The 24,453-nt window shown below is 54.7% G+C and overlaps 1 protein-coding gene across 1 annotated transcript; it reads right to left on the bottom strand.

Annotated features, from left to right (window-relative positions):
• Positions 1–3,716: 3,716 nt before the first annotated feature.
• Positions 3,717–23,314, bottom strand: SERINC2 (serine incorporator 2). Its single transcript, XM_032636882.1, is given in 11 exon segments — positions 3,717–7,348; positions 8,514–8,658; positions 8,661–8,731; positions 10,974–11,115; positions 11,405–11,495; positions 13,176–13,345; positions 14,207–14,344; positions 14,729–14,808; positions 15,267–15,457; positions 16,168–16,329; positions 23,276–23,314. Coding segments are annotated over 11 exon segments (1,365 nt in total). The 3' UTR covers positions 3,717–7,212.
• Between the last annotated feature and the right edge of the window lie 1,139 nt (positions 23,315–24,453).

Here is a 24,453-nt window from a genome sequence, read left to right as displayed (position 1 = left end):
GGACCTCACCAGCCCAGGACCCTTTGGGAAACAGAACAGAGAAGGGCTAAGGCAGACCAAGCCTGCAGCCCCGGAGGCATTTCAGAGGAGGGTGGGCAGGCCTCAGGCCTTCCCAGTGCCCTGTCCACAGCCTACCTGGCCCTGCAGCAGGCTGCAACTCAGATATCTTCATGGTCAGGCAGGTCACTTAAAAGATGAATCAGGGACTTCCCTGGTGGCGCAGTGGTTAAGAATCCACCTGCCAATGCAAGGGACACGAGTTCAAGCCCTGGTCGGGGAAGATCCCACATAACGTGGAGGAACTAAGCCCATGCGCCACAACTACTGAGCCTGCACTCTAGAGCCCGCTAGCCACAACTACTGAGCCCACATGCCACAACTACTGAAGCCCGCGTGCCTGTGCTCCACAACAAGAGAAGCCACGACAATGAGAAGCCCGCGCACCGCATAGCCCCTGCTCGCTGCAACTAGAGAAAGCCCACGCGCAGCAACAAAGACCCAACACAGCCAAAAATAAATAAATAAATAAATAAATAAATTTATTTAAAAAAAGATGAAGCAGCAGGGGGATGCTGAGGAGGAGCAGGGGAAGCTGAGGTAGACGGAAGGTGTGCTCCAGAGCAAGGCACCATAATCTTTGTTGAGGTTCTTGTTGTTTTAAACATAGAACAAGGGCCAAACCGGACATGCATTCCGGTCACCAGTCTGCGACCTCTGAACTCCATAGCCTGAACCTCCCCACCTCCACCACTTGACCCCTCACCATGCTGCCTGAGCTCCTCAGCTCCTGGATGGTCCTGTCCTCTTACTGCAGAGCTGCTGCCATGCAGTTCTCTGCCCTGGGCAGTCTTCCTATGCTCTTTTTTTTTTTTTTTTTGCGGTATGCAGGCCTCTTGCTGTTGTGGCCTCTCCCGTTGCGGAGCACAGGCTCCAGACGCGCAGGCTCAGCGGCCATGGCTCACGGGCCCAGCCGCTCTGCGGCATGTGGGATCTTCCCGGACCGGGGCTCGAACCCGTGTCCCCTGCATCGGCAGGCGGACTCTCAACCACTGCGCCACCAGGGAAGCCCTTCCTATGCTCTTTGAACCACCCAATCCCCACCTATTTTGCTGGTCTCAGCTTCAAAGCCATTCCTCGGAATTTTCCTCTGACCCTGCACATTCAGTACCAGAACCCAGGCCTCTTGACCTCAGCCCAGGGCTCTGGCCCTTCCTACTCTGCTATAAACTCTCTGTCCCCTAGGCTTTCTCATGGCTACTCCAGAATCAACTAATACTCATTCAGATGGTCAATCAACTAACCTTTCTCTTATTGAGCATTTTCTGTTTATCAGGCTCTGTTCTAGGCACCAGAGAAATGATAAACAACGAGAGTAGGTTCTCACCCTCATTGACCTTAGGGGAAGTCAGACAATACAGCGATCATCACACAAATAGATATGTAATCACACACCGTAATAAAGGCTATGTATGCAGAGAAGTGTAGAGTTTTTAAGAAAACTAAGAGAAATGGGAAGGCTAATTTAGACTGGGGATCAGAGAAGACTGGGGAGTCAAGGTCTCCATCTTCTTTTTCTCTTATGAATTGCTTTCTCTGTACACTAATAGACTTGCTATTGGCGTTGAAGTTCCTTGCTCCAGGCTCGGTCCACAGGAACTGTTCAATAAATGTTGGCTCCTGTTATAATTTTTCTCCCTACCTCCTGCCACCTGTCACTCACATCCTCCTCCAGAGAGGCAAAGGACAGGTGTCTCTGGAGGTAGAGGGAAGGCTAAAGTGACCTCATCTTTTGGCCTAGACTTTTGTCTCAGTCCCCGAGGACTGATAGCCAGAAAAAGGAAGGAGGCACCCTTTCTTTGACTCCTACGGTGAGCCGAGCATGGTGCCAGGCCCTTTACAGATATGATTTCACTGACCACGGCAACATCCCATGGGGTGGGTGCTAGTACAATCCCCATTCTGCAGATGGGGAAACTGAGACCCAGAGAGGTGGGGGTAGCTCATGGGCAAAACTGAGATAAGAACCTAGAGGATCTTGGCTCTGGAGTCCACCTTCTTCCTGCAGCTCAGCAAGCTGCCAGAATAAACACAGCGGCTGGTAGTAGGAAAGACAAAAGCAAACAAACAAAAAAACCACTGAAAACAATGTGGATGCACGTTAACTGAGGATTAGTTAAATTAATGATGGAATATTCGCTCAATAGAATCCTGTGCCGCTGCTCGAGAAAATGAAATAGACGAAATGCTTTCCACACTCCTACTGTTTTTTGGGGGGACGGGGCTGCCATAAATCAGCCTCTATCTACAGCTATTTTAAAGGGGGTATCAAGCTCAATTCACAGGTGTGCAAGAAACAGAATCTCTGTTTTATTTTTACATTTTTTATTTTTTGGCTGCGTTGGGTCTTCGTTGCTGCACGTGGGCTTTCTCTAGTTGCAGCGAGCGGGAGCTACTCCTCGTTGCGGTGCGCGGGCTTCTCATTGCGGTGGCTTCTCTTGTTGTGGAGCACGGGCTCTAGGTGCGTGGACTTCGGTAGTTGTGGCTCGCAGACTCGGTAGTTGTGGCTCACGGGCTCTAGAGCGCAGGCTCAATAGTCGGGGCGCACGGGCTGAGTTACTCCGCGGCATGTGGGATCCTCCCGGACCAGGGATCGAACCCATGTCCCCTGCACTGGCAGGCGGATTCTTAACCACCACACCACCAGGGAAGCCCTGTTCATTTGTTTTATATCAACTTTCTTTCTATGCAAAGCCCCATCCAGCCAGGCTGGTGGGAAATTCAACCTCAGCCATTTTTCATTTTCCTCCCCAACACACATGGCCCCTCCTGGATAGTGCAAAAGTCCTGAGGTTGCAGGTAGCAGCAAGGCAGTGGACAGAGCAAGAAAGATCTGGTATGGGGCGGGGGGCAGCTCGGGCAGGGCAGGGAACCGTGCTTCCACCCTTTGAGGTCTCACCTGCTCCCCGGGCTCTGCCTGACTCCCCCAACTCAGCAGGAACTGGTGCCCCCATCTCTGCTCATAGAATTCACAGCCCTCGGCCTCCTCTTCCAGTCATGGAGAACTTCTGTGGGGTCTGGGAAGAACCACCCCCATCCCTAATCAAGTTCCTTTGGGGTTCTCTCCTCTCCGTCCAGGAGGCGCCTCTGCTGCCCCCATCACCATCCCCTCCCCCACTGCCCAGAAGCTGCTCAACAAACTTGGACTTTTGGATACCAAAGGCAGAAGGGGAAGTATATTTTGCAGGTAACCTCTCTCTCCTGCTTCCCACTCTTCCTCAGACCTCCCCCAAGACAAGGAGGTCCAGAACCTTCTTCTCCCATGTGTTTGGCAGAGGAGAGAAAATTTAATATCTCAAAAAATTGTCTTGTCCACTTTTTCACTCTTATCACTAAGGAAATTCCAAGGGTTTTAGGAGCTCTGTGCCAGAAACGGGCAAAGACCAGATATATATTTGATCACAATATCACAAAGTATAATAGTGTCCATGGGAAAGAGGGAAAGAGTAAAGCAGAGGTGCCAAGTTAGTCAGATCATGGGAGCAGGACCGAAGTCCAGGGCAGGGGCAGGAAAAAAAAAAGTCTTGTCACAGTTTCTCCTGCTACTAAACATATATGTATGTGTATATAAACATATACAATATACAGTTATTTATAAATATACACATATATATGGGGGTGCTATACTGTTGCTAGCCCATAGTCCTGAGGAATGGAGGTAAGTTTCTCCTGTTTATTATTTTTATTATCACTAAACATCTCACATGTTATATCATTTAGAAATGCATTCAGGTGCAAGGAACTTAATGCCCAACTAATAGGGGCTTAAATTTATTGGTGTTTGTTTTCCTCACATAACAGAAGTCTGGAGTCAGGTACAGTAGGGTTGATGCAGCAGCTCAAAAGTGCATCAAGGACTTAGACGCCTTCCATTTTTCTGGACCACAATCCTCACCATGTTGGTTTCTCATCCTCGGGCTCGTTGCCTCATTGTCCCAAGATAGCTGCTGTGGCTCCAGGCATCGTATTTGTGTTAAAATAGGAAAAGGGGGAATGAGTAGTGCCTTGTAAAAGAAAATCAGAAACTTTTCTAGAATTGCTCCTTAGCATCCCCACTTGGGTCTACTTAGCTAGAATGTCTTCAGGTACCCACTTCTAACTCTCAGGGAAGCTGCAAAGTGACAGTTGACTTTTCCCGCCTTTGTGACAGAGGCAGGAAAGGGAGAAGGGGCTTGGGAATGTCTGCTGGTTAACCACAGTGTTTGTCTCATGAAAGCACCATGTTTTACGTTTTACAAAACAGCTACTATTGCCATTTTATGGAAGCTGCAATTGAGGCCCAGAGAGAGGAACTGAGTTGCCTAACTTCAGGTGACGAGATAGTGGTGAGACAGCCATGGAAACAGAACTGGAGCCGAGCCCAGAGCCCTTTCCAGTGCACCACACTGCCTGTTTCCCCACGTGATCTGCAGGGCTTGCACCCACTCTGCCCAGATATTTGTTCTACAACTTTGTCCAAAGTTGCTCCAGAGCAGGCTGGGCTGAGGCTGCTGGTAGTATCGCTGCAGGGACCACAGCCCAGGTGTTGGGAAGCAGGTGTCCAGGGACAGAGCACAGGTCTCCAGGGATGAGGGCAGCCGCTTCCCCATTAGCAGTCCAGCAGGGAAGCCCAGCCTGTCAGCGCTGGCAGACAAAAAGAGCTGGGGTCCTACAGCCTGTCCCACAGACTGGCAAAGGAAGGGAGGTGACAAAGGAGAGTGAGAGAGAAGAGAGGGGATAGAGAAGAGGATATGAAGGAAAAGAGGAAGGAGGTGATGGAGGAAAGATGGGGGAGGGAGGATGTGTGTAAGCCATGATGCTAGCAGCAGGGGATGAGGGGGATACAGCAAGCAGGCTGAGTGGGCTTCCTAGCCCCTGGGGGGACAGTGGGTCAGGCCTGACACCTGACACCCCCATCGACCACCAGGTACAGGAGTGTGACCACTGTCTCGCCAGAGGGGGCTGAGGAAACACGGAGGGAGAGCTCCCTGCCTGGGGGATACGAGGTGGCTTCTCAGAGCCAAACTGGGACCTGAAACTCCTTAGCCAGCATTCAGGCTCTTCAGTCTGGTTCTGGCTTCCTTCCCTGCCAGGCCTGCCCCAGCCCAGACCCTGGCACAAATCATGCTCAGTACATGTTTGTTGAATGAATAACTGAAAAACTGTAGAGCAACAAGGATACACAAGCAGGATAAAAGTGCCCACTTCTACAAACCTTTGAAAAAGGTTATCGGGAGCACAAAGTGGGCTTTTTCTCCCTAAGGTGAAACAAGGAGAGAATGAAATCTCATGTGTTGCGGGGAGGAAGCTCAGGCTGCTCCGCGGAGAGGTCTCCTTCAGCTGAAAAGCTATCAGGGGACAAAAGCATCCACAAGATCTGTCTCAAGGTGAGAGAAGGCTTCCTCGGCCCTGCCTGACTCCAGGCCCCCACCCACTCCACCCTGGGCCCTGGTAACCTGCCTCTAGCTGCTACACCCTCCACTTCATCCAGGAAAATTTTTCCAAAATACCCGTCTGACCACGTCACTACTCTGCTCTAAACCCTCCAGGACCACCCCCTGATCAGCTCACAACTTCACGGCCTCTCCCCTGCTCAGAAACCCTCCATGGCTCCCCTCTACCCTCAGGACAGTATCTGGTCTCCTCACCATGGCCCTCAAGGGCCTGTGTGACTCAGGCCCAGCCCGACTCTCCGAAGCTCACCACCTCCTGACCCCTACACGCCCTCTGCACTGCAACCACCCTACGTTTCTCATTGGTCCCTCAAACACCCTGCTCTCTTGCTCACATGCCGCGTCCTGTCCCTTGGGCGTTTCCCCTCCCCCTGATCTGGCCGACTCCCACTGTCCTGACAGGGTCTGCGGCAGGCACCTCCTTGGTGCACCCGTGCACCTGTGCTGCCCCCGTGACCCTAAAGCTCCTTAGAAGTGGGCTGCGTCCCTGGCCACTGCATCCCAGCCCCCAACAAACCCCAGTCCACCTCGATTTCTGTTATGACCTGAGGATGGACATCACAACGTCAAGACCAGGCTCAGGAGGCCCCAGCCAGGAGCCTGTCCGTCCCCCGCACATCGCTGTGCGCCTTCAGAAATGGGTAACCTGTTTCACCTGAGCCTCACAGCAGCCTGGGTACAGGTGGCGTTTTCCATCTGCTGAATGAGGGGCCAGGGCGCAGAGGGCGAAGACTTGCCCGGAGCCCCACAGGAGCCCGATGGCCCTTGCAGTTCAGCGGATCCAGGCAGCTTGGCTGACTTTAGAGCACACACTCTTCCCCACCACACCCTGGGGCCAGAGCAGGGGCCAACGTCTACAGCAGGGAGAAGTGGAGGCTGGTGACAAGTTCTTCAGGAGGACCCTAGAGGCAGGTCAGAGGTGGGCAGGACCTCAGGATGGGCGCTGGTAAGATGGCCCGAAGACCAGCCTCTCAGCCTCCCCACGTGAGCCCCCTCTCCACCCCGACTCTGGCCTCATCACCCCACATATGGACACTGCTCCAGGGCCCCCTTTTCTGACCCCCAGGCTCCCTTTCGCCAAAGCCCCTCCTTCCTCTATAGCCCCAGCCCGCAGGCTCTCCACGGCCCAGAGGACAGAGCCAGGGCCCCTCCGTCTGACCTCAAGGCCCTCATGGTCTGGCCCTTCAGCCCCCTCTGCCCTGACATTCTGTTCCCAGCCCCTGCACTGGGCCCAGACGGGATGGGGCCCGTGCCAAGGGGGAAGGGCACAGACATGGGAGGCACACACACCGGCTTCTTTATTGGCAGAGTCTTAGGGACTCAGTAAGGCACGGAGCCCAGGAAGGGGACGGGGTGTCCTGGAGTACATAGTCAGGAATACCCGGGCCCCAGTGCTGGGCACCCCATCGCGGTGAGCACTCCTGCTTTCTGAGCAGCTCTCAGTGTTTCTCTCCTTCAGGACCCTCTCCTGGGGAGCCTTAGAACAAGGGGCCCTTTTTTCCCAAGAGGGCAAGAGTGGGCGAATGGGGGTGAGGGGAAGGAGGAGGCAGCTCCATGGTGGGCGTGGGGGGGCAGCGGGAGGGAGGGGCCTGATGCTCCTCCTCCCTGGAGGCACTAAGAACAGAGGGGCCCAGCTCAGAGGCACGTCCCGGAGGCGCAGCGGTGCTCGGCCTGCTGTCACTGAGCCCCGAAGCACCAGGCGGGCTTGCCGCAGGGGACCGCCTCAGCTGAAATCACGGTTGGGCAAGAGGAGGGGGGCTACCAGGGTCCACAGGTAGAGAAGCAGCCCCGCCCAGCTGGCACAGATCTTCACCCACACAGCGGTCCACGTGCTGATCATCTTCCGGGTCTCACCGGGTCTGGAACACACCATCATCCCAGTGAGCCTGGCCCTGACGCTGTGACCTCAGTCCCGGACCCCGACCTTAGGATCCAGCTGCGACCCCTGACTTCACCTCTGGCCCTTAGCCTGTAAACTCTAGCCCCATCTCTGATTTTTTTTTTTTTTTTTTTTGCGATACGCGGGCCTCTCACTGTTGTGGCCTCTCCCGCTGTGGAGCACAGGCTCCGGACGCGCAGGCTCAGCGGCCACGGCTCACGGGTCCATCCGCCCCGCGGCATGTGGGATCTTCCCGGACCGGGGCATGAACCCGTGTCCCCTGCATCGGCAGGGGGACTCTCGACCTTGCGCCACCAGGGAAGCCCTTTGATATTTTTGACACTTGACCTTAAGACCCTACATAGAGCTCATGGCCTTGTACCGTAGACCTGACCCTGACCTCAATTCCAACCTTGACCCAAGTCCTAGGTATAATATTGTGAACCTGATTCAGGCCGCTAACCTTGTGATCCTAATTCCGTGACCGCACTCCTGGTCCCTGACTTTGGGACCCAGAAGCTCCTAACTTTAGTCCTGACCTCTAACGTTGACTCTGACCTTCAATCCCATAACCCCATCCCTGACCCTATGACCACAGTTCTGATACCTCTGACCTCAATTTTGACCCTTGGCCCTGTGACCCCAGTTCTGGCCGCTAACCTAGTTACTCTGATCTTAGCTCCTTGACCTGGTCACTTCAATCCTGGCTTTCTGGACTTGTAACCCCAATTTTAACCAAATGACCAAATTTGTTACTTTGTATGGCCCCAATCCCAACTCTTGACTTCAGGACTCCTATTCTTGACCCTGTGACTTCGATTCTGACCCCACACCCTACTCCTAACCCTCAAACCATGAATCCCAAATCCGACCCCATAACCCAAATCACCACCCTGATCTGTAAACCTGGTCTGCCCTGCACAGGCCCAGCCTCACCTCCCGTGATCCCCACTTCTCAGCACTTAGCGAAGGTGCCAGCTACTGCGTGGACTAGGCACTGGCAGGGAAACTGGGGCACTGATGAGCCAGGCTCCCTGGAGGGTCCTAGAGAGACACCTCCATGCCCAAGTCTTAAACCCCAGCGCAGGGCTGGAGGGGGAGGGAAGTGGCACGCGCACTGCGGACCTGCGGCTCCGTCCACGCACCTGTACCAGTTGGTGAGCGTCATCATGACATGCAGAGAGGCGAGCACCAGGCAGAAGTGGAAGAAGGAGTAGCTGTAGGTGACACCGTCCTGCTCGTTGTCGAAGGCCCGGCCCTCGCAGTCCGCCACCTGCTGCTGCTTGCGTGGCCCTCCAGCACAGGCGGGCACTCCTCCGTCTGCATCAGGCTGTTTACCTGCCGGTGGTCCGAGGAGCGCAGACTGGGGGAGGCGGGGGGAGGATGTGCCTGTGGCTGTCAGGCCGTCACCACTGAGGTGGGTGGGTGGGCAGCGCCACGGCATTGGCCATGATGACCATGGGCACCAGGGTCCCAGAGGCTCGGGAGCCGGCGGCCTGGAGGTTAGGCCCTGGGCCCTGGAGTTAACAAACTGCTTGACTCTCAACTCTACCCCTACTCCCTGTGTGACCTTGGCAAGACGCTTAACCTCTCTGAGCCTCTGATTCCTCGTTTGTAAATTCAGAGATAACAGTACCTCCCTTATAGGGTTGCTGGGAGGATTAAATGGAGTCATGGTGTTTGAAGGCCCAGCACTGTGCCTGCACAGAGTAGAAACCAGATAAGCGGCCCCTGTTATTCTGGTTGTTTATTTGCCATCCTCCACAAACACGTGTTGAGAACTTAGTACCGCAAAGGATCGTACCAGCTACTACATTCATTAAAAATGTTCATAATAATGCTCCTTTGCTGGTACATTTGTTTGTTTACCTTTTATTCATTTTAGCTAAGTAGTATTACCCACTGCCTCCCCTTTCTCTATGTTTATAATAAAGAGAGAATAATAGTAATGATTTCTGTCATTGCTTTTCTACAATGAGGTCTTGATGTTTTTAACTACATTTAATAGTTTGAGACACATATACAATTTTGAAGATCCAACTTGTATCCTGAAAAAAGTGAACAAAGGCCTGGATTCCAGCCCATTCCATCAAATTGAAAAATCACCCCTTGCTGAGCTTCAGTTGACCCCAATCACCAAATACTGTGCTGATATCTAGTGCACATGAGCCTAGATCTGGGCCATCCAGCTGCGGGCAAAAGCCATCATCAGTGGTCCCTGCCCTCGTGGCTGTTTATGCTTCCTTGCTTCCTGGGTTTTAAGAACTGTGCTAAGAACAGATGGGATCTGTGCGCTCTCCGAGGTGCAGCCCAGTGACTGAAGGCCAGGGAGGTGTATTAGAAGCATCAGGAAGCACAGCTCTGCGCCCACGTTGGGGATGGGGAGGGATAGAGCTCGGGGGCAGGGAAGTGAGCTCCAGCACCACGGCCACTGTGCGCTCGTGGCCTCGGACAAGTGGCTGCTCGTCACCAAGTCTCAGTCTCCTCCTCTGTAAGATGGAGGTGACGTGGGCCCTTCCGGGTTGGAAAAGAAATCAAAGGAGAGGACAAAGAAGAGAGGTGTTTGTGAACTGCCCCAACTCAACTAGGAGAAAATGTTTTGAAAAAGGTGAAACAAAACGAAATGTGAAACAGCCTCAAAATCTTCTAGCCCAGGAGCCTAGAAGCAGGTGTGCTGCTTACAGGCAAACGGGCGCTGCCCAGGAAGGGTGACTGGGGGAGAAAAGATCAGGGCAGAGGTGCAGACACACAAAGTGGCACCTGGAGAAATGCCAGGCCGCAGGGAGGCAATACCTGAGTCTGCCAGTGTCAACAATAAGTATACTTGATATTACCATCTGGTGACACAAAACAGCCACTCACAGCCATCCAGCTGTGCAAATATTAATAGTTCTTTGCAATAATGGCAAACATTTATCTGGCACCTACTACTTGCCAAGTTCTTTTCTACGTGCCTTGTACATATTAACTCATCATAACTCTTCAACAATCCAATGCAATAAGTAGTATTTTTATTCCTATTTTACAGATAAGGAAACTGAAGCACAGAAAGGTTGAGAGACTTGCCCAAGGTGCCAGGCTCAAGTCCACGCTGATAAGCACTTGCTAAGACCCCTTCAAGAATGTGCTCTTAAGAGCACATGTGATCTTAAGAATGAGCTGCTTTTTCTCAAGGGACACTGTGGGGTCACAAGCCACCCTGGGCATTAGAGGCTATCATCCTTTAACTGAAAAGGAAGCTGAAGCTTGGAAAGGTGAAGCGGCCACACACAGGTGTGAGTGATAGAGCCTGGACCCGCTGGCCCCAGTCCAGGCTCCGGCCCTGGCACCACAGCTGCCTGCACCCGGCTGGACTGGGCACATGGCAACCCGGGCTCGGGAAAGGCCTTGGGCCAGGAGGCAGGGTTCAGCCCCGCCTCCGCTGCCCAGTCACTCTGTGCCCTCTGAGGGGCTCAGTTTCCCCACCAGCACAGTGCTGGGGCTGGATGTGCTGCCTGCGGAGCGCGCCTTCCAGCTTGGTGGCCCAGCTCCCACATCCTCCCGTCACTTGTGCCTCAGGGCTCCCAATCGTGATTCCTTCCCCGAAACCAGCCCCCCCACCCTACCTGATGAAGAGGGTGCACAGGATGAAGACGATGAGACCCACAATGCTCGGTGCATCCCACCACTGGGTCTCGTAGCCCTCGGGGCCTGCCAGGACCGTCCCATTGTCAAAGAGGGTCAGCAGGTTGGGGTTGCATTTCCGGTCTGGGGATGGGAGCATGGTCACCCTCAGCCCACGCAGGCCAGGTCTGTAGCCAGGGAGCCCAGAGGATGGGCTCAGATGGACAGCCAGGGGACAGACAGACACACAACCAACCACTCAAGTCCCAGCGACAGCAGACAAAACAACAGAGACAGCTCCAGGAACAGATGGGGTCCTCCCATCTCCCTGAAGGACTAAGTCTTGGAATGGGCTGGGAATGTCCCCGTCATCTTTGAGGGTCCCCAGCCCAGGAGGAAGACCAGGCCACCTGGAACCCAGGCCTCTACTCACCGGGGACATTGGATAAGGCCAACCAGGTGACAAACATGGTGTAGAGCGTGATGACCGAGGCCTGCAGCAGACCCGAGCTGGGCTGGGCATCCTGGCAAGGGCAGCCCACAGTGTGACTCCTGCCAAACCTGGGTACACCCCACCCCCACACCAGCCAGCCACGCCCGACCGGGGGACCTCAGAAACCCTCACCACCCTAGGGCCATCCCACCCCCACCCTTCGGGAAAACATACCACCGGGCCACCATTGCCACCTCGCCCACCCAACGGTAGAGTCCTAATTTTTTCTCTTAACAGATTACCCGACTTGTTCCCCAGCTGAGAATCCTTCAAGGGCAGCACTTCCTCACACTCTGAATTAAAGCCCTCCTTCGTTTACCCCATCTGCATCTTCATCCGACAGCCCTCCCTGCTGACTACTCCCCGAACATGGTGGCCACCTCTCTGTCCGGAACCTGCCAAATCCTCTGCAACCTCAGGGTCTTTGCACTCGCCCTGCCCTCTCCCTGACATCTTCCTCCCCCATATCTCTGCACCAGCAGTGTCTTTATACTCAGGCTTCAGCTCAACAGGACCCCCGCAAAAGGCTCTGAAAACCCTGACTGCAGCAGACCCCGGCCCTGCCTGCCCACCTCCCTTTCAGCCCATACCCTCTTTTATTTTCCACATAGCACTTATTCTCCAAAATTACTTCACTTGGCCTCGTCTCCTATCGGTTGTTCTTTCCCACTCCTCACCACACAGACACACTTGAAAATATGAATCTGAACTCTATGATTACGAGCACGGTCTCTGGAGCCAGTCTGCCTGGGTTCAAATCCCAGCTCCACCCCTTACTAGCCGTGTGACCTTAGGCAAGTCTCTTTACTCCTTTAAGCCTCTGTTTCCTCATCTGGAAAGTGGGGATGATGATGGTGCAAGGACTAAATAACATGACAGATGTCATTAACTGTTAGCTATTATTATTCCTCCTCTTCCTCACAGCTGTATCCCCAACATCTAGAAGAGTGCCTGGTACACAGTGGATGCTCAAGAGGTATTTGCTGAATGAATACTGATTGCTGTGTGACCTGGAACAGAGGCATCACCCTCTCTGGGCTTCCGTTTTCTTACTGGCAAATGGAAGCTCTGGCCAGAAGGGAGATTCCCAACCTTTCTGCTAAGGACCCCCAAAGACTATCTAAGCTACCTCTGAAATGCCTGGTGGGCTGATATCCCAAACTGTGAAATACCACTGGATTCAGAGGGCTTCCCTTCTGAAGAACAAGTGATTACCTTGGGAGCTCCCACCCATCATCCCAGATAGTCTGGGATTGGAAACTGTGGAATTGCACCTTCTAATACCACCTCTTGAGGTGTCTAGGAATCATCACTCAGTGACCCTTCCTAATGTTCTCCTGATTTGCATGAAAACAATGATGACATCAAAATAATGATAACAATAGCCAATGTCTGATGGATATGCCAGGCACTGTTCTAAGTGTTCATAAACATGGTCTCAATCTTGAGAATAACTCCAAATAGTGTTATTATTCCCATTTTACATTTGAGACAGAAGAGGCACAGAGAGGTTAAGGCACTTTCCCAAAGACAGCCAGCATACAAATGTGAGAGTCAAGACTCTAACTCAGGGAGGCTGACTTGGGAGCCCACACTCTTGGCCCAAGCCTCTGTGACTGACAGCCCTGGCCCCAGGACCCCAAGGTTCCTACAAGAAGTCCCACACACCGAGGAGCCTGGTTTCAGGCTGGGCAGAGACAGGCAGGCTCACCTGGACCTTGGGCAGGACAGCGACTATGGATACGCAGAAACAGAAAATGAGGTTGAGGCTGATGAAGACCTTGCCCTCGTAGCAGGCGCCAGGCTGGGTGTAGTAGATGAACAGTAGTGCCACGGCCACGACTGACAGTGCGTAGAAGAGGAGTGTGAAGAAGAAGAGGCCTGGGAGGGAGGGGCAGCGGCAGGTGGGTGAAGAGGTGCAAGGACCCCCATCCCTTGTCGAGCAGTGCACTGGGTCTCAGGCCCCAACTTCCTCCTCCAAGGAATGTCTACTAAACTTCAGTCCCCGGGGGCTTCCCTGGTGGCGCAGTGGTTAAGAGTCCGCCTGCTAATGCAGGGGACACGGTCCAAGCCCTGGTCCGGGAAGATCCCACATGCGGTGGAGCAACTAAGTCCATGCGCCACAACTACTGAGCCTGCGCTCTAGAGCCCGCGAGCCACAACTACTGAAGCCCATGCGCCTAGAGCCCGTGCTCCACAACAAGAGAAGCCACGCCATGAGAAGCCCACACACCGCAACGAAGAGTAGCCCCCACTTGCCGCAACTAGAGAAAGCCCACGCGCAGCAACAAAGACCCAACGCAGCCAAAAAAAAAGACAATGAATAGAGAACAATCTCTCAAAAAGTGAACTAGATGCCTGGTGATCAGGGAGGTGTGAAAATCAAATCAACCCTGAAGAGTGCCTTTCTCCTTGATCGATTCAGAAGAACTGAAAAGGGACCCGTTCTGCCACTGGGGTTTCAATGACCAGGTGTCATTCGTGGCTCGCTCTACAGGGCTCACTCAACCAGATTCCTCTGAACTCTCCGGTACAGCTCTCATCTGACCCCACCTCAGCCACCCCGGGTCAGCAGGCCCCTGCCACACACCCTTCCCTCCACGTGACACGGACAGCTCAGTTCCTGCCCCTAGGAGGAAGCTCGAGATGCCCTCCAGGCCGTTGTCCAGCTTCAGGGACCACCCCCCGCCCCGACTCCTCAGGTAGCCCAGCCCCCTCGCGAGGCCATTGGGTGGCACTGACCTGCATACCAGGCGCGGGAGTCGCTCTTCTCAGCCTTGTTCAGCCACCGCTGGTTCCAGGAGTGCGCAAAGTCGATTAACAGCAACAGCTGGATGAGGAGGAAGACGAAGGAGCCCACGACACCAAAGTAGAACCAGACTAGGCAGGCAGAGGGGAGGGAGGCAAGGGGTTCAGCCATGGCGCAGCAGCCCCTGGGTCTGGGTCTCTTCTCACGCTCACTTTTATACATTCAACAGTCATTTGTGCCACACCCTGCACTGGGGACACTGAGAAGCAGCAAAGTCCCCGCCCTCAGGAGCCCCTGGCCACGCACAGAGATGCCTTGTGTCAGCGTGTGGGTCGGGGTCAAAGGAGGTTCCCGCCAACCCCGAGTTGCCCAAAGGCCATGTGGCCAAGCACCAGAGTCCTGTTCTCCTGGGTGGAAGGCAAGGACCCAGCCAGTAGTCTGGGGCCTGTGTGCAAAGGAGCCCCCAGCACGCTCATCCTTGGTAGCCTCCATCCCTCCCCACCAGGGCCACCTACTGTTGGAGAAGGAGCCGTCAGGGATGTAGAAGGCGCCCACGGTGATGCCCACGAAAACCAGGAATTTAAAGAACCAAAACCTATGGTGGGGAAAGGGGGAGGACAGACAAGAAAGCTGAGTAGGGGGAGAGAAGAAGGCTGGACCCCCAGAACCCCAACCCCGAAGAGCAGGTACTGGGAGAGGTGAGAGAGACTTCCTGATGGTCTGACAGGCACAGAAAGTCTGTCCTGGCCCTAGAAAAAGCCCCGAGGGGCAGAGGGAAGGACCAGTGATGGGTGAGGATGGTCACCTGGGCTCTAACCGCAACTGTGTCACTAAACTGGTGTGTGGCCCTAGGGATGCTGTTGCCTTTCCTGAGCTTTGTTTCCTCATCTGAGAAATGGGAACTACTAGATGAGCCGACCTCTGCGCTGTGCCCTCCTGGCTTCAGCGGCTCCTGAGTCTGAGGGTTAGGGTCTGGAGATTGCTGGAGACAGGCCGAGGGTAGGGAAAACCACAGCGGGAGGGGCCCAGGGTGCAGGTGGGACCCCTCCTCACCCATTCTGGATGGCAGCCCTGGGGTCCCGGCTGCTGCGCACGCAGATCATGAGCAGGGAGAAGAGGAAGAAGAAGGCCGCCATAGCGAAGCACATCCGGTAGACGGCACGGTGGCCGAGCAGGGAGCCACAGTCGATGTGGCCCTGCAGGACGACGGGGGACCCGGCCACCTCCTCACACACCCAGGGCAGCTGTGGAGACAGACAGAGCAGCTGGAAGACCCCACCCCACCCAGAACCCGGGCTGACTCTGCCCAGGCCGCCAGGCAGGAGGCTCTCCCAGAAGGGCCACCCGAGCCTCCCACTTCCACCCATGGCCCATCTCCATTCCCACCCACCTCTGCGGCTGAAGCCCTATGAGTGAGCCCCCCAGGGACAAACGGAAGGCATGGCACGGTCCAGGGCAGGATTTCCCAAAGTGCTCTCCGCCCACCAGCTACATCAGAATCCCTGGAGGTTCCCCTCTCCTACAGAACTAGTCTCTAAGGCAGGGTCTGAGATTCTGCATGACTAGCACACTTCCCAGGGAATTCACGCTCTGTATACACAGTATGTCAGGACCTCTGGCCTAACTATCCCACTGGCTATGAAACACTGAGATGAAGGGAAGACTTAGGACCCTCAAACTGGGCTCATGCATGAAAGTGGGGAGAGCTTACCCTGGGGCCAGTGTCTGGAGGGGATGGCGATAATGATTCATGAGACTTCCCAAGGGGACCAAGGCTTGTGAGAAACAATAAGGCTCAAACCCTCTTCCCAATATGAAGAAACGACCCTCCATCGTCAAGCTTGGATCATCGGTGCGCTGGCACTCCTGCCCACCTCTTGATCAGCTGGGCCCCCAAGCCCGGGCCCCTGGTAGCTGAGCCTTTGCCAGAGGCCAGGTCCCGCGGGTGGCTCACCTTGTAGAGCTGGCTCTCCACGCTGGGACTCAGCATGGTGACGGACACCAGCACCCCCAGGAAGAGGAAGGCCGTGAAGATGAGACGGCTCAGCGTGGAGCTGCGGCTGCAGGGGCAGCAGCTGCACAGGACGCAGGGGGCAGAGCCGCAGAGGCAGGACGCCTGCGGGGAGGCCAGGATGGCACCTTACTCTCTGGTCTCCTCTCCCCTTCCCCGCCCAAGCACGCAGCATCCACCCACTGCCCTCTGCCTGCTCAATATCTCCAAACCTACGCAGAGACTGCCTGTGCCACACCACGAAGGGACACCTCTTCCCCAGATGTCACCCCATCTAACTTTCAAGCCCAAGGGAGAGGCCAAGGAAACCGAGGCTGGAAGAGGCTGGGTCCCACAAGGACACACAGCCAGTAAGCAACGGAACCCAGATTCAAACCTGGACCTATCTCAGGTGTTACTGTGGCTTCGGCGAGAGAGCTGGGGTCACAGTGCTTCTTATTTAGGAGGAGGCAGAGTGGAAAAAAAAAAATCCGGAAGGCCAGCTCTTTCACTGATTAGCTATGTGACCTTAGACAGCTCACTCAAGCTCTCTGAACCTCAGTTTCCTCTTCCATATAATGGGAATCCTAACAGTACCTGCTTCTCACATAGCAGTTCTAAGAATGAAATACTGTAGGGATTTTATTTTATTTGTTTAATTCTTATTGTTTTGGCGGCGCTGCACAGCACTCGGGATCTTAGTTCCCGACCAGGGATCGAACCCGCACCCCCTGCAGTGGAAGCGCAGAGTCTTAACCACTGGACCGCCAGGGAAGTCCTGTAGGGATTTTAAATTGTAACTCCCTGGGAATTCCCTGGCGGTCCAGTGGTTAGGACTCCGTGCTTTCACTGCCGACGGCCCAGGTTCAGTCCCTGGTCGGGGAACTAAGATCCCGCAAGCCTTGTAGCACGACCAAAAAAAACTGTAACTCGCTCAGGCTCCCTTTCTCCTTTCCCTGCTTTATTTTTCTCTGTAGGACTTACTACCACCCGATTGGCTTCACAGTTTACTCGTGTTGCCGGCCTCTCATTGCTAGCGTGCAAGCTCCAGCAGGGCAAGGGGTTTTGTCTGTTTTGTTCACCATGGTGTTCCCAGAGGTGGGAACTGTGCCTGGCACACCATCGGGAGCTCAGTGACCGTCTGCCGAACAAATGTAAAGCGTCTGGCATCATACCAGACGTGTGTGAAGACCTCAAAAAGAGCAAGCGCTGATAAATCAACATCTGTTGAATGAATGGAATGAAGAATATGGGTGGCTGTGACTTCCCGCTCTGGGGCTGCACCGGTTTGGGACAGCAGAGGTGTCTAGCCCTTTCTGTCTCCAGCTCCTCTGCCCTCCGTCAGCCCCTCCCTCCCTAGGGCTGGCTGAAATCACTTAAGGGCTGGTGATGCCACACCTTTCGTAGCTGTAGACTCATCCCTTGGGAGCCAGTTCTGCAGCCCAGCCTGGGAGGAAGTGGGCCCACATCCAGATACATCTGGTTCACTGCTTCTCTTCCCCCAAACAGCCCTGACTCCTCATTCAGGTATTTAAGAGTCTGGAGGGCAAGAAGACACAGGCTCTGCCATCCTGGAGCTTCCAAGGGCAGGAAAGATACTCAGCAAGTCATTACACCTGTCACGTTAAGTGTGAAGAAGAAAACATACGTGCTGCCATGAGAGTGACCGGCGGGGGCCTAGTTTAGATTGGGGGTAGTAGGTTACTTCCTGGAAGAAGTGACACTTAAGCTGAGAGCTGAACAATGAGGATTCACTCTCCTGACCAAGGGGAAGAACGAGTGTTCCAGACAGAGGGAACAGAGCCTGAGGCAGCTCTGGGGCAGACAGGAGCTGAGCGTTGGAGGAATGGAAAGAAGTCCCTGTGGCCAAAGCTTCATAAGCAAGCGAGTGGTGAGGTCGGCCAGGCTGGCAGAGTCTGGCAGCCATGTGCAGGATCCTCGTGTTCATCCACTGCCATTGGGCATCACCTCTCAAAGCAGGCAGGGACAGGAACAGCCCTATGCTGAGTGACCAGCTTTGTGGAGAGCAGGCTGAAAAGGGCCCCTTGCTCCTCTGAGGCCCCGCCCCCTGCTTTCTGGACTGGTCCCAAGGGGTAGAGCACACTCTGCTTGAGGGGCAGCTGCCCTCCCGTATCCCCCACACCGGAAATGCCCCTGAGAATGCTCCTTCTTACCCATATCTCTCACCCACAAAGCCAAGTAACAGCACAGTTGCTACGTGAATGCCGAATGAAATTCTCCCTCACGGTCCAAATCATCCAGCAATTTCTGATTGTATCCTGCAAACCCCACCCCAATCCTGACTCCTGTTCGTGGCTACCTTGGTGGGGGGGGGGGGGCGGTGAGGAGATAAGCAAATGCCAGAAGAAGTGTTTCGTAAACATAAAGAGCATTCTGAGATCAGAGAGATTAAGAAACTTGCCAGAAGTCACACAGTAAGCGAACAGCAGTGCTGAGATTCAGGTAATAACAGTAATAGCTTCCCTTTATGACGAGATACTTGTCCCAGACACTATGATAAAAGGGCTTTGTCTAGATTAAGCCTCACGGACACTATGAAGTGTGTTGTAACTTCCCATTTACAAGTGGGGAACTGAGACTCAGAGAGGTGATGTGGCCAAGGTCACACAGCAAGTGAGCTAAGGAGCTGGGATTCAAGGTCAAGCCTGTCTGCATCAGGGCCTGCTAAGTCACTGATGGCAGACTCATTAAATTTCAAAACACCCCAGCGATGAAAACAATCCCTCCAGTGCCCAAGAAAACCAAGGGAGGCCAACAGGTACTGATCTCAGGAACCAAGTGCCCAAGTACCCAGGTCAGGGTCCGGCTCTGGCTTGATACCATTTCAATTTGAGACATTTGAGACACAAGAAAAGCTGCACACTGCAGTCAGGGAGCCTGGCCTTTCAACTCACTGTGGTTTTTGGAGATCAGAATCCAGGTATTCCTGATACCTGAAACCTCAGGATTTCCAAGGGCCTGGCTGGTAGCCAGAGAGACCAGGTCAGGGAGAGAACAATACACACAGCCCGCCCCCCCCCCTGCTTCTGGAGCCTCCTTGGAGTTCATACATTCTGATCCCCACTCCACCTCTGGGGGTCACTCCTACCACAACCTCTTCCTATAGAAATACCAGCCCACGGGAGTAAAGGCAGACACGTGCGCACACATGTGCACAGGGAAGTCCACTGTGACACTTCCCACGAGGAAAATAATAGGAGAAAGCTGAAATAACTAAATATCCATCATTACATCGTGGTACATCATGGTACATCGTGATCCCTAAGAGGGATCTCTCTGCTGAATGGAGCAGATGTGTTGGGAACACTTAAATGGGTATATACAACTAAATATAGTTAAATATAAATTATACCCCAATAAAGTTGATTTTCATTATCAAAAAATAGAAATTTTAAATTCAGAAAAAAACTAAAAACAGGCACGAAGCTTTAGGTTGTATGAGCTTATCAGACTATCAGGAAACTGCAGATGACCTCATTGCCCAACACCAGGGGACAGTGGTGGCCCACTGACTCCATGGAATGTTATAGAGGCAGGAAAGATGAAAGCCACTAGACTGACAGCAACACAAGCTATGCTTGTGATGCAATGTGAAAGGCCAAGGCAGACTACAGACTGTTCCCACACTCAGATCACAACACCCCCTCCACAAATGCACTCAGGGGAAAGGCAGCAATGGAAAAGCACCAGAAGTAAGAGCGGTGGAATCTTAGCACCAGCCAGGTTCTCAGAATGGAGAATTCAGAACTCAGGAGCCCGGGGTCTGAGAGTCTTTACGCTGCGAGATTCCATGGCACCCCATAACTGGCTGAGCCACCCTAGCACTAGACCAAACCCAGGAGAGAAGAGGTCAGCCCGACTACTCAAAGCATACTTCCTTCCCCCACGCAGTGTGAAGAGGAGAGGGCCCTGTCTTGACTCTGCCACCAGCTGGCAGTATGACCTTAGACAAGTGGGACTCAGTTTCCTCAGCCATAAAATGGGCCTCTGGGCAGGGCAGTGAGGTGGCTTGGAGCCCATCAGACAGCCCTGGGTTTCACTAGGTTCCCCATTCCTCGAAAGTGGTCTCCAGCACTTTACCACTGGCGGGAGCTTACAGAGCAGCCGTCGCACGCCAGCTTCATGCTAATTAAGTCTCACTGAACCCTCCTGACATGCTGAGAGGCAGGTTCCCGTTGTTCTCGCCACTTTACAGACAAGGAGAGAGGTCCTCAGTCACGCCGCTGAGAAGAGGCCAAGCCAGGACCAAGACCAATGGGTCTAAGCCAAAGGCCTTTCACACTCCCTCGACTGTAGAAGGTCCTCCTTAAATATCTGCTAACCATCCAACTCACCATGTGCTGGCTTGGCTGGCGACTCCCATCCCTAGTGGGCCCATCTCATCTCCCAGCCAGGACTCACCTTCAGCCCAGTCCAAATGCTGACCAAGAGAGCGACTTTTGTCCCCTTCCTGCCGTGACACATTTGCATCTGACCAAGAGGCAGACGCAAATGCGTCACGGCAGGAGGGACAAACGTCTTCCCCACCGACCCATGTATGCCAAAATGTTCCCTCTAAAGATGCCTGGCAACCCCCCCTTAGAACGTCACTCCTGTGGGGCAATGTCCATTGAAACAGGTTGTTATTGGTATCCAGTAGTGCCCAACTGTGCCACTTAATACTGTGTGGCTGTGGGGAAATCATCTTCCCTCTCTGATCCAGCTTCCTCAGCTGTGAAATGGGGATAATACTCACTGCTTCATTGGGGTCGTTGTGAGGATTAAATGAAAGGGTACATACAAAGTGCTCACTACACTGCTGGGCCTGGGCTACCACTGGACAGCTCTGGGCTGTGAGCTCTGGGCCCACAGTAAGCACTCAGTAAACAGCAGCTATTGTCCGTATCAGGATCTGTAAAATAGGATAACTATGTCATGGGGTTGGCGGGTGGGGTGCGTAATGAGATGGCAGCGGTGAAGGGCTCGGCACAGCACCTGGCATGCCGTAAGTACTCAGTAAATGTCAGAGGTCAGAACGCCAAGGGGAGGCCACTGACCCGAGGGGCAGGTCCCTTGCAGATATTAGATACTTCCTAAGCGAACCTGCCGATTCCACTCTGTGCCAACCCTATCCCTCCGCATCCAGAATGTGAAGGGAGGGAAGGTGTGGGCAGAAGCCTAGACCAGGAATCAGATTTTAATCCTGACTGTGCAGTTCCTCCTCCTTTCACTGTGCAACCTTAGGCAAGCCAGCTAACCTCTCTGGGCTGCAGCCTCCTCATGGGTAAACTGGGGGTTGGAGCAGGCCTGTCAGGTGCCTTCTGACTCAGCATTGTAGGAGTCTGACTCAGACCAGCAACTAGCTCCAGAGGGAAGTCTCCACCCACCTTTTAAAGATGATAATAACAATAGCTCCTATTTGGAGCACTTACTCTAACAGGGCGGGGCACTTTTAAATCTTCCCAACAGCATTATGAGGGAGGTAGACAGGGAGACAGATGCACAGAGAAATGGCAGGTCTCCCTTCAACACTCCCCCCATCCCCAGGATAGCCCAGCCTGATGGAATTCTGGTCAACTCCAAGGAAATTCTCCCTCCCGCATCAGGAAGCAAACCCTTTCTGGCCAGAGCCCTAGCCCAAACCTTGGTTTCACTGGGCAGGGAGGGATCTCAGGGACCAGCTCTTGATTCCCCCTCCTGCAGGTGTGTGCGCGTACACACACACACACACACACACACACACACACACACACACACACACACACACACACACCCTTCACAGATGGGGAAATAGAGGCCCAGGGAGGACAAGAGTCCAGGAACCCACTATGTAGCCTCTCTGTGCAGATATCATTCTCCAAAAATGGCTGTAAAGTAAATCTCTGGATCCCCCAGCTGTCCACTCCTACACCCCCATCCTAACACACTCACACAAATCAGGGACAAAGGAAACTGGGATTTCAGCAGCCACCAGACTCCCCCTCCTGCCTCTCTGCTCATCTTTTGTGTGGGGCAGAGGGGGAGGGGGCTGCCTGAATGAACCTCAGATTTAATGAAGGGAAGAGGGAAGGGAGAAGGGGCTGGGAAAGGAGAAAAGAGAAGGGGCCTCCCAGCCGGGGTCTGGCGGACGCTCCTCCCCTCTGCTGGCTGCTCCCCAGGCCCCCGAGCAGACGACCAGGTAATCCCTCCCCCACACACCCCAACCTCCCTCAGTTCCCGGGTTTTCCCACCCAGAGCTGAGCCGATGGCGGTGGTAACCCGCACCCCTCACTCAAGACCGGCTTAGAAAAGCAAAGGAGGCCTCCTCCCCTCCCCCAACTTCGGCTCTGGGGCCCAGAGGGCAAGTGTCTGGGGTTCATTGGGGGAAGTGCCCAGGAATTAGCCTGAGCCAGACTGAACGAAGCAGAGACAAGACACAGAGAGACTGACAGACTGAACGGGCAGACAGACCCCGGCGGACAGACACGGAGCCGTCTAGACAGACAATGACAGATGGAGAGGCTTCAGACGGACAAAGACAGTCGGACAAACGAACGGACGGATATCAGACACATACAAATGGACAAACTGAGGCAGACGGGTAGGGACAGAAAGACCAACTGACAGATTGCCAGAGAAACAGAGAAGGACACACGGCAGAGAGGCACAGGGACCGGCAGGCCACACAAAGAGAGCGTCCGGGAGGGAGACCAGAGGCGCACTGCCAGGACGACTCCAAGCTGAGCCAGCTGGGGCCGCAGCCGCCCCGGGCTCTGGGCCTCAGTCTCCCCAGTTCCCTGGAGGGGCGCCCGCCCAGGACACCCCCTCCCCCGCCCGAGCGCGCCCCACCCCGGCCCCCGCGGTAACCCGATCCCCGGACACCAGCTGTCCCCGGCGCCCGCGGGCCCGGGATGGGGGCGGGGGAAGTCGGTGAGAGGGGCGACCCGAGGAGCGAGGAGGCGGGATGCGGGCCCAGAAAGACAAGTTTGGAGGAAGGAAAAAGAAGAAACTATTTGGAGGAAGAAGACAGGACAAAAGTGCGAGGCCGAAGAAGGGGCAGGCGGCGGGGGCGGGCGCCGGGGGCGGGACTCACGCAGCTGAGCAGGGAGCAGACGCCCAGACAGGCCCCCATGTCGGCGGCGGCGCGGGGCGCAGGGCGCAGGCAGAAGCGCGCGGAATCCGGTCGGGCTCCTGGCGTCGCGGGCTGGCCCCGCCCTCAGTCCCGCCCCGGCCCCGCCCCGCCCTACCTGCCGGAACCGCTCGCCGCCTTCCGGCGGCGCTCGGGACCTCCCGGGACTCACCTGGGCCAGGTGCGGCAGGTGGGACCCTAGGGAAAGTGGAGGTACCGGGGATTCCAGTGGCCGCGCGAGCCGTGCAACGGGGCTCGTGTCCGGATCCAAAGTGATGGTTTGGAAATAGTGAGACCTGGGTTCGAGTGCCGACGAGGCCGCGATGCGACCTCACAACACTTCCCCCGGACCCCCACCGCAGGGGACAGAAGCCAAGAGATGGTCACCCCTGACTCCTCGGCGCTTGACACGGAGCCTCTGCCCAATACATAAGCGTTGAATGATGAATGACTGGACAAAGAAATGGGCAAGTCACTTCACCTCTCTGAGCCTCAGTTTCCCCATCTGTAAAGTGAGGATACCTACCTCAAAGGGCTGGTACAACACATAGGAGATGCTTGCCAAGTGTGAGCTCCCTGTGCCTGTTACTCCTAAGACCCCGCCTCGCACTCTCTCATCTGTCCTCCCCCTCTTTCGTCTGTCCTCCCCCTCTCTCGTCTGTCCTCCCCCTCTCTCGTCTGTCGTCTGTCCTCCCTCCCCTCCATCCACCTGTTCTTTAAGCTCTACTGACTCCTGTCTTGGGCCACATGCTCCCCAGAGCCACCCGGCTCATCGCTCCAGGGATGCCCGAACCTGACCCCCAGCTAAGGAGGTCAGAAGGGGTGGGTGGGTCACATTCCTGCCAGACCGTCCCCTAGAGGTAAGTGGGAGAGACCCAGAAGCAGGGCTCTGTAATCACTCTCGGTTCACCCTCCAGCCCGCTCCTCACTCAGCCGTAGATGGGATAATGTTAGGGAAGGAAATCTGCTTGCCTCAAAGCTGGCCCCAGGGCCAAAGATCCTACCTGACTGCATCCTTGGTGATTCACGGGGCGCCAGGCTTAGCCATTCATTGTACCAGGACTGTTCCGCAAACATACCCTACACTTTCCCTCCTCCACACTTTTGCACACAAGATACCCTCTCCCTGGAAAGTCCTTCTC

Source organism: Phocoena sinus, chromosome 1 (genome assembly GCF_008692025.1).
Source record: "Phocoena sinus isolate mPhoSin1 chromosome 1, mPhoSin1.pri, whole genome shotgun sequence".
Classification (NCBI taxonomy): Eukaryota; Metazoa; Chordata; class Mammalia; order Artiodactyla; family Phocoenidae; genus Phocoena; species Phocoena sinus.
Note: the sequence above shows the minus strand (reverse complement) of the source record. Positions and strands in the feature narration are given on the sequence as shown.